The sequence below is a fragment of the Accipiter gentilis genome, chromosome 11, assembly GCF_929443795.1.
Source record: "Accipiter gentilis chromosome 11, bAccGen1.1, whole genome shotgun sequence".
Classification (NCBI taxonomy): domain Eukaryota; kingdom Metazoa; phylum Chordata; class Aves; order Accipitriformes; family Accipitridae; genus Astur; species Astur gentilis.
In genome coordinates this window covers 2875657-2885922 of record NC_064890.1, presented here as the reverse complement: position 1 = coordinate 2885922, position 10266 = coordinate 2875657, and the positions used below count along the sequence as shown (strand labels likewise).

The 10266-nt window shown below is 41.5% G+C and overlaps 1 protein-coding gene across 1 annotated transcript in view; it reads left to right on the top strand.

Moving 5' to 3' along the window:
* The first annotated feature begins 329 nt into the window (after positions 1-329).
* EXOC4 (exocyst complex component 4) overlaps positions 330-10266 on the top strand; it is a 408882-nt gene continuing 398945 nt past the window's right edge. The window contains exon 1 of the mRNA XM_049813739.1: positions 330-421. Coding sequence (XP_049669696.1) covers positions 336-421 — 86 coding nt within the window. The 5' untranslated portion in view covers positions 330-335. The remainder of the gene's footprint in view (positions 422-10266) is intronic.

The window sequence follows — 10266 nt, the reverse complement described above, 5'->3', positions numbered from 1 at the left end:
CGTCTGGTCCCTAATTTCTTAATCTGTTAATCTATTTGAAGCGCCTATCGATGGGGGGGGTGTTGCGCCGTCGAGGGCGCGTTTCCGTCGACTCCACGCTGAGCAGAGCAGAGGCCGGAAGCGCCGCCATAAAGACTACAACTCCCAGAAGGCTCCGCGGCGGCGCCGCACGCTGCACGGCGGCTGGACGCCGCGCGCCCCGCCTTCCTCGCCTTCTATTGGGTGACAGGCCCGCAGCTGCCCGCCTCCTCTCTTCTGATTGGCTGCGCCGCGCGAGCACGGGTGGCTGCCCTGTGTTTGAGGAGGAGGAGGAGGAGGAGGTGGGGGGGCGCAAGATGGCGGCGGGCGAGGCGGCGGGGCGCTACCGGAGCACCATGAGCAAGAGCAAGGACCCCTCGGGGCTGCTCATCTCTGTCATCAGGTAGGGGCGGCGCGGACACCCGCTCCGCAGCCTCCCGTCCCAACCTGCAGGGCCGCCCTGGGTGCTGCGTGGGCCCCTGGGGGTGAGACCCAGGGGCGTGTGAGGGCCCTGCCGTGCTGTGGGGGCTTTCCCGGGCCGGGCCTCCAGAGCCTGGGGTCTTCCCAGGGCCCTGACAGCGGTGGGGAGGCCTCAGTGCTGGAGCAGGCCTTCTTCTGAGGGGTGTCCTGCCGTCCTCCCTGCCTGCCCGGGTCCCTTCTCTCTGTTCCCCTTACTTTGCTCTATGCTGGGCTCAGAGGAGCAAGCCCTGCAGTTAGCCCTAGTTTAATGCCATGCAGGGAGGGTCAAGGCACCATCTTCTTACTGCTGTAGAGTCCACAGTTGAACCCCATCCACAAACACACAGCACCACTGAGTGAAATATGGCTGGTTGGAAAAGCTGTAGGACTAGGAAGTCCTGTGTGCAGACCCCATGCTGTTTTAGGATGGGATTTTGAGAAAAGCGCTACTTCTCCTGAGTCAAACTGTCTTGCAGGGGACGGAAAGAAAGCAGTTGCATTTAGTCATGTTTAGACTATTGATTTTTGTCTGCCCTTATTCCTGAACTCTCCTCTTCTCTGCTAGAGGATGATTCTGTGATATACTTGGAGCCAAGCACGGACCTGAATTCACTTCACTGGTTTCTCTCTGTGCCTTCTTCAACTGCTTGTAAATCTCTTCTATGCTGCTTGTAACGAGTGGGTTGGCAGCTTATTTCCCACACTGAAGCTTTTAAATGTTGGCCTTATGCCCGCCTTTTAAAGCAGGTGTCATACTAGTATGATACTGTGAGTTGTAATTAACTTTCAAACTTTGGTTCCTACTTAAATGTCTTTGCCAGAAACTATGGTCATTCTGTTACTTGGAGAAGCTATTATAGCAATAGTTCTGTATCTAGGCCATGTTATGATTTTTAGAATCCTCTATGAATGATAATGTTTAGGACAAAATTCTGTTCTTTTTCATTACGCTGAAAACCGGTCTTTCAGATCTTGCAAAACTTGAGGTAGATGGTGGCTCTGAAAGAAGCAGCTGGTTCACAGAACTGCTTAGCCTTTCCAGGGTCGTGACTGCGGTCTATGAATTGTATCTTCATAGGTGGTAAAGGATCACGCTGAACAATGAATGAAAAGTGATGCTTAACGGAGGCTGTGTCGCCTGACTTTTCCATTTCAAGTATATGTGGTTCATTAGTTCTATACGAAAAACTGTTACAAACCCAGATTTGTTTAGGTTGGAGTTACAAGTATACGTGTATGCAGGTGGAGAAAAGTGTACATAGGTATGACCTCATATAAACATGAGGTATGACAGTGGTAGTAGTGTACTTTGGCAACTTTTTATTTTGTGTATAAGAAATGTTGAATGGGAAAGGGATGGGACGCTAATACCCAAATATGTGACTATTGAGTGGTGTTCTGCAGATTTTAAATTGAGGCCTACACCCGATCGTGGGTGCAATTATTCATAAAATTGCATGGACTGTTTGCATAATAAATACATGATTAGTTGTGAAAACCTGAAAAAATCGGGCCTCTCGCCTGGATCTTGAGTTTTTGCTGGGCACTTACACCTTATATTTGGGACAAGGATAAATAGCGTGGATTTAAACTGTGTTGTGCTTAGTGTTCCTTTATCAGCCTCAAATTTGAATAAGTTGGAGGAGCAGATATGGTATGTTGTAGCTAGACAACCCAAATTTAGAGAAAATACAGTAATTTATAGATAGTGGAAGAATAAATAAAATACATACATTGATTGCTGTAGCATTTCCTGTAGTAATCATCTTTTTTTTTTTCTTCTCTTTTATGCTTCCTATAATTTCCAAGAGTATTTTAAGGGCCTCCTTTTGTATCTCTGTTTTAATAAATCTTAACTTGTTATTTCATTTATAATATAAAATGAGAGTGAGCTCATGGTACTGTGTTCTCCAAATAAGAAATCATGTTTGTCTAATAATCTTTGGTTTACAGGCACTGATATCTTGGCTAGTTTAGGTCCACTGTTTAGACACAACATTGAGCTTATCGATGTTATGAAATTAAAATTATTCAATAGAACAGCCTGATAACTAAACCTCCAGATTTTAATTAGAACTTGGTTTGGATGTAGAGATTCTTTGCAGGGCTTGAAGTGTCATGTGGAGCCAGACCATGAAATCCTGAAAGTAGAACTGATTGCAAAGGAAGGAAAAAGTGTTAATAATATTCATGTTTCTTATGGTTAGCCAAGTACAAAAAGCAAATGCTGTGTAAAGGAATTTAATCACTTCCTTCTGTATGTTGTTTTTATATAGTAGTTCATATAGGATGAACTTGCCAAGCAACAGGTGAATTTTTTTTTTTGTTTTGTATGCTCATAAACTAGCATTGCAAACAAATTTAGACCTGGGTGGGTTAAATGTATCTTTCTTATAACTTTACTCAGCTTCAGAAAAATACTACAAATCTTAACAGTAGACTGTTGGTTTGAAATGTAGGAAAGTTTTCTTTTCTTGATAGCTTTACTTCCAAAACATTTATGTATAGAGTTTTCTGCCAATCCTTGTAGTTTTACGCTTGCATTTCCCTGTTTATTTAGAAGGCTATTCATTTCTCTGTTGTTGCTGTGGGAAAGGCTCATAAAAGGAAACAGCGTATGAAAAGTAACAAAACTTTGACTACATTATTCTGCTGTAAACAGACAAAACCAGAGGAGCTTCTTCAAATACTATGGTATTTTACTTGGTTATAGCAAAGACGATTACATCTTTCAAGAAGAAACATTGTTTAGGTCTGCAAAATCTATTTAGTGTGCTTGTCTATAAAATGCTTTGAAATGTGAAGTTGAAAGGCCTTTTATAAATATAAATTATTGTATTAATGAAGGGATAATTTTTGATATTTACTCAAGCTCAGTAGCTGTCTTGCAAGAGACTGAATAATTTACTTTCCTCTGATACTAGGATTCCTTTATTTATTTCATTGGACTTCCCAGGAGAAAAATTGTCTCACTTTCAGGGAGTGTATTTGGGGTCACATCCTTGACAAAGTTTAACATATTATAGCAGTACTGAAATCAAGTAAGAAATAGTATTTTATGGGAGCTGGGGCTCTGGTCTAAAATCAGGGTGCTGCTGCTTCAGGAAGGTTAATTGCATCAGTAGCAGTGTAGTTTTCATCACTATTGTTCATCCCAGTCTTGGTATAGTTTGGAAATTTTGGGTTGTCCCTAATCTCTATGGTGTTGCTTTTCAGCAGCTCTGAATGCGGAAAACTCTTGAGATGAAGGAAGACCCAACAGGAAAGACCATCCCACTTTTGTTGTCTTTTCTGTCCCTGTGAAGTGTCAGTTTTTCCTGTTGTGTTGGTGAACGCGTTTTTTATTTGGGAGTTGTTTCCTGTAGGAGGATTCGTGTACTGATCGAATTCACCTTGGTTTTCCAGTTGTTGCCAAGAATAGGGAATAAAGGCAGTCTCAAGTACAGACTAACATGGAAGAAGTTGTTTCCTGAGCAGAAGGAGACATGCTGGTCAGTAGAGTACAAAACTGAAAATAAACCATGTGCGGTACTGACCCAGGACAGGACTGATCCATTTGGAAAGAGCCAGGAGCTACCAGGGAAGCTGAGTTACGAGGTAGTGTAGTCATACCCTTGGCAGTGCTGCTGAAGTTCTTGGGCATAGTTTCCCTCTTGTTTCTCCTAAAGGAGAGGTAGAGGGTTTGTTCATAATAATAAATCTTTTAGAAGTAAGGAGTGTTTGGGAAGCTTAATGAATGTTCGCAAAGTCTGCTAGTAAAATCCCTGCCTTTGTTGCGGCTCGGGCCTTCCTTCTTTTCCCTGTGCCTTTAGGGGATATGACAGTAAGTTCAGTTTGCCCTTGTCCTCACATTGTTGAGAAGAAATGACTGTTATTTGCTACAAGAAGACATAGCTCCTGGGATTGTGGTTTCTAGAGTAGGATGTTGGATATTGGGGCTTTACAGCTTCTGTCCCCATGCTTCTGCTGGATGGTCAAAAGTGCAGCACTTGCGCTCATGCCTCAGCACACCCACTTTCAAAACTTGTGTGAATTCCTTCACATATGAGAGAGATTCTTTAAGTTCCTTAAATAAAAGGTACTTTATAAGGTCAAAATGTTGTCACTGGAGACCAGGAGCTTTTGTTGTAGAAGTCTAATGCTGATCAGATGGGCCTTGGCAATGTCTTTTTAAAAAAAAAAGTGCAAAGAATGGAGAAAATTCTGCTCGTCTGCTGGAGGACAACTTGGGAAATATTTTTTTTAACTTTCAGAGGACAAACACGTGTATGTATATTGATTTTTCTTAACCTTTTGTTTTGTTGCTAGCTGGTTGAAGCAGCTTTTGTACTCTGAAACAAGCAATGTGGCATTTAGCAAATGCTATTTTTTTGAGAGATCTTGTCAGATTTTTAATTGGTGAATGTGTCTGCCTTTTATATTTATTGTTAGGTGTTTTTCTTTCCAATTAAAGGTTGCTATTTTTTAGAACTGGCCTTTAATAGCTGCTTTAATTGGGAGAAAACAAACTTTAGCATTGACTCCATAAGACCTCATTGAAATCTTTGTGCTCAGCTCTCACACAGGCAAACATATATGACAGATGTCAAGGAGAGCTAAAAGCGAGGCAAGATATAGTGCATTTCCTGCTTTCATGTCTGCAGAAGTTGAAATTACAGGCAAAAAACCTTGAACATATTTTTCACAAGTGGAATTCTTTTTCTTTTTAATGCTTTTTGGCCATTATTTTCATTACATTTATAGTGAACTTTGTTAAATGGATTCTTACTAAAGGCCAGGCATTTGGTTTTCTCTTTCTGTCTAAAGCAGTGGAACTGATATCCCTGTCTGTGATGTAGAGTGAGAAAGAGGGATGTATAGCTGTTGCCCTTGTTGTTACATTTGGGAAATAGCTGCTACAAGAAATAAAGCCGAGTTACTCTGATCTGTATGTACTGTCGTGGTCTCTTAAAACCGCTTTTATTGCTAATGGTGTTTTCCAATGTTATAAAGGTAGTGGTTCTTCTACAAGACAAGTAGCTCAGAAATTCACTGAGAATAAATTGTATATGGCAGAGTATGGTTTTAAAGGATAAATTTTCCTGAAATTATCATAGAATCACAGAATGGTTTGGGTTGGAGGGGACCTTAAAGATCACCTAGTTGCTACCCCCCCTGCGATGGGCAGGACACCTTCCACTAGACCAGGTTGCTCCAAGCCCCATCCAACCTGGCCTTGAACACTGCCGGGGATGGGGCAGCCACAACCTCTCTGGGCAACCTGGGCCAGTGCCTCAGCACCCTCACAGTGAAGAACTTCTTCCTTACATCTAATCTAAATCTACCCTCTTCCAGTTTAAAACCATTATTCCTTGTCCTGTCGCTACAGGCCCTCTTAAAAATTCTCTCTCCATCTTTCTTATACGCCCCCTATATATATCAAAAGGCTGCTATAGGGTCTCCCCGCAGCCTTCTCTTCTCCAGGCTGAACAAGCCCAACTCTCAGCCTGTCCTCACAGGAGAGGTGCTCCAACCCTCTGATCATCTTCGTGGCCTCCTCTGGACCCGTTCCAACATGTCCATGACCTTCTGATGTTGGGGGCCCCAGAGCTGAACACAGTACTCTTGAGGCACTTGTATAAAATGTATGCATATTTGGCAAGTGTTGGGTTTTTGCTTGATACAGATAGTTGGTTACGTTTAATAGCAACAATAGGTGAGGGTGCATATGTGAATACACAACTGCATGTGAAAGGACAATAGTGACCATGCCTGGTTAAAAGCTCAAGGTACATTATTTTTTGCCTCTTATATTAGCTTTAGAGAGTGCACTGTGCAGAGTTGTTTAGCCTGCCCTGACAAAATTAGGAAGCGGAAATAGTTAGTTTTGTTGATAAATGATTTTAAATTCTGTGGTTTCAACAGCTCTTCATTCCAGTGCAGTATTGAAACCTTCAGGTTGATAATGAAATGTCCAAACCTTCTTGCTAATTCATGCAGGGCTGCTGTTCTGTTGCGGTGTGATATCAAGGAAGGGTTCATAGCGCAAGGCGGTCAATGGCTCCTTAAATACTCTTCATCTTTTAATCATCCCGGTGGCAGGTCTGAGTAGCGTTGTCTAGCCTCTGCTCTTGCAGATTTGAAAATACTGATCCTTAGGACTTCAGTTTTCTCTTGGGAATGTGGTAATTCATGTAATAGCTGTGTTGCCTTTTAGGATCTAAAGTTAATTACAAAAAAAGGTAGAGAGTTGGTACCTGTGGTCTCCTGCACGTGGAGATAGTCCTGGACAGGTTCTCACACAGTGGGCTGGTAGCTGAGTTGCTCTGCTTGCGACTGGCAGTGTAACTGGCATCTCATGGGTCTGTCTGCTGTCTGCATCCCTTTTCGAAGATGGAAAATGGTGTACAGCTGGTGTCGTTAGGGTTTTGCTTGTGTGCGGCATTGTTTTTTCATCTTAATGTACTGCTGTTGAAGACATCTGAAGGAGTGGGACTTCTTCTGTTGAAGTCATCATCTTAAATGACTGCAGTCCAGTCTTTGTTTCAGAAATCAGCTGATTACTAGCTATGCTTGCATCGTTTGTATTGGTGTGGTGAAATTTGATTAAGGGTTGGTTAATTTAGCAAAATAAAGAATTCCCTGATGATATTTATTTAGATGGCTGTAGGCTGCTCAGCCTTTTCACTGCAGCTATCATGCATACATCTGCAAGTCCTCAATGATAAAAAGATCATCAACTTCTGTTGAAAATGCTCTAACCAACTGTGTAAGCAGCATGAAAGATTAATGGAATGTAAGTAGAGGAGGAAAATGTTTTATAATGCTCTGTTTACTTTGTATGTTTAACGGCATTTTGAAGAGACGTGGTTCTGCTGTTTCTTCTAGTGAAGGAGGGAGTTACTTCTTTGCACAATGTTGTCTGGAGGCTGGGTACCTTGTATTCCCCTTGATGAGGGTGGAGTGTGCTGGCCTCAGGATTTATTTTTTTTTTTAAAGGGGAAGATCCTTCATAATTTTATAGTCAGTTTACAGCAATACCTCATTTCCCATGCCTATTGACTTGTACGATGCAATTTTTTACTGCCTTCTTTCCAGCACTTCATTGTCTTCATGAAGGGAGTGGTTTGTCTTCTGAACATTTTGATTCATTTCCTCAAATCCAGAATTTCACAGGAACAATCAGCCAACTTATGAAAATAATGAGAAAACATTCAACATGTTGCTATTGAGTTAAATTGTTAAATACCTTTTGGATTTTTTTTTTCTGGCTGGCTTTGTTACATAAGGAACCAACTTTTACAGTGGTTTCAATGCGACTGCAGAGCTTTCAAAACATGTATTATCAGATTATATGCTTTGAGGTTAAATAGTGCTGGAAGCTGTAGATCACCCCATTTGGGACTTGTCTTTAAGACAACAGTTTTCAATTATAAAATTCAAATAAGTCCATTTAGTTTAATGAATCTCTGGAAATTTGTAGAGCGTTGTAGACAGTGTGCTCAAGTACAGTTGTTCTTGTCCCATGATGCTGTAAAAAACTTTTTCATTGTGCTCTGTTGAAACATAGCTGCTTATAAGGTCTTGCAGGGTGGAACAGCAGTCAAGAGGAACAATACTTGCTGAACTGCTCTAGACAGGCTCTTTTTCCAGACAGGATTTTTTTTTTAACATCCATAAAAATAAGGCTTAGGGGGGGGAAAAAACGACCAAACAAACCCTGACGTTCAGAAAGTATCAGATTTTATTGTTTCTTCTGCACTTTATTCTGATTTACTCAGGGGCTTAAATACTACTAAGGTGTCTCCAGTGAACATTTTCAAAATTCATGTTTGAACTTAGGTGTTGCTTGACGTTTTCACTAGAAGGCCCAGTCCTTGAAATAATCAGGATTATACCCATTGTGTAATGTTCTGTTTCCCTCTACAGATTTTAGGGGAGGAAAAGGTAGTAACAAATTAGTGCATTTTATCATATTCTTCATGCAGAGCACTTACATGCATCTTCCATGCATCTGTGAAGTCAAAGCTTGATCCTCCCACCGACTTGCACTTCAAACTCACTGCTGCAATTCCTGTGATAATTTGCAATTTGACAGTGTCTGAGTAACTGCCTGGTTACGGTTGCTCCTGCTGGTCAGCTGAGATGCGGACAGATGCTCCCTCTCATCTCAGTTATTTTGTTCCCTTTCCCTCGCATCCTGACCTCTTATCTTTTATTCACCTGTTGTTGTTTCTTGTCTACTGGATTTCCTGCCACAAAGAGCTCGCGCTGTCGGTCTGCGGGTCTGGGCTGTGTCTCTCAATGGGGCGGCTGTGTGGTTGGCCTTTGGGTGTTAGTGCCCTATAAATGTCTGGTAATGATCACAACGTTTTAAACTGAAATGAGAAAGCAAATACTGTAATTGGTGCGTGGCCACAGTCATCAGCGAGAGGTGCCTTATGAAAAGTAACTAGATTCTAATGGGTTTCTTTTTACTCTGCTTTTTTTTTTTCTTTTTCCCTCCTTTTTAATAGTGAAGTCTCCTTGGCATGCTGCAGCTATTTCCTGCAGAGAAGAGACTGGTCTTTCTAGACATCCACAGTGCTCTGCTTAAATGATTATTTGTTGCTTCTAGCAACTGCTTTCTTCGTTTAACTCCACAAATCCTTTGTTGGTCAAAAATTGTCTGTTGGCTATGGTCATGCTTTGATTTTTTTTTTTCTTTTTTTTTCTGTACCTTACGTAGGCTTGTTGTATTCTGGTTTGTGTTTTAGGTCCTTGGTATGGTGTAAAATGGAGAATAAATAAATAAATAAACCCCCCTTCTTTAATTTTCCTTCCTGAAGAGTAATTCCGATAATCTTAGTGCTGTACTATTAATTTTATTGCCTGGAGTGATGCAAGTATATATGATACATTGTGAAATGTATTCAGGAGAGTTTCTGTGGTATCTATATGTAGTACCTACCCCGCACTCTTTATCTGCAGAGTTTCAAGACAGACAGTAAGAATTATTGTTTAACTGTTACCCAAACTGTAAAACATTGACAACCTCATCTGATTTCTTCGGAAGGGATGGATCGTAGTGTATCCCTTAAACTTTGGATTTTGCCCAAGGCTGCAGTGTGTTCTTAAGAAGCTGCTTCTGTTGAACAGATTTCTGGCGTTGTTTTTACTGGAGAACAAGGTTACAACATAAGTGAGTCCCGTAAATTGGCCACAATTCTAAACGTAGCCTTAGCTTTCACCAAGAGAGGCTTTAAGCCAAGCTTTGTTGTGTGCAGTTGATACCACAAGCTGTCTGTATTATTGTACCTTCAGCAGTGTTTTAAAGCGAGGAACTGGGAGGCTTAACAAGGCATGTGATATGGTGCAGAGCACCGTAGGAAACAGGTGGCAGAAAGTTTACTGTGGATTGCTGTTAAAATTGGAGCTTTGTTTGACACCCCCCCCCTCCCCCAAAAGTGATTCACCACTCCATTCGATTATACTTCACTAAAATGTTCATTTTCCTGATCAGATGAAAAATATTTAAATTTGATTGGCTTGCCCTTATTTTTTGTTGGTGTTTCCCACTGTCTTTAATGAGTGTTTTGATTTGAATAAGCGATGCTGAGTGAAGGCAAGTGAATTGCATGCTTAAAAGAAACCTGATCCAGAAGTAATGGAAGAGTCTTCTGGAGTTCCAAGCTGCACTTGTGCATCATGTAATGCTCTTTTCTGCCTTTAACCACAAATATTTGCATATGTCTGCTCTGATAGTGTGGAGCAGAGGAAGAGAGGCTCTACAGGGACACACAGAAGCTGAACACCTACAGCAGTGGTCAA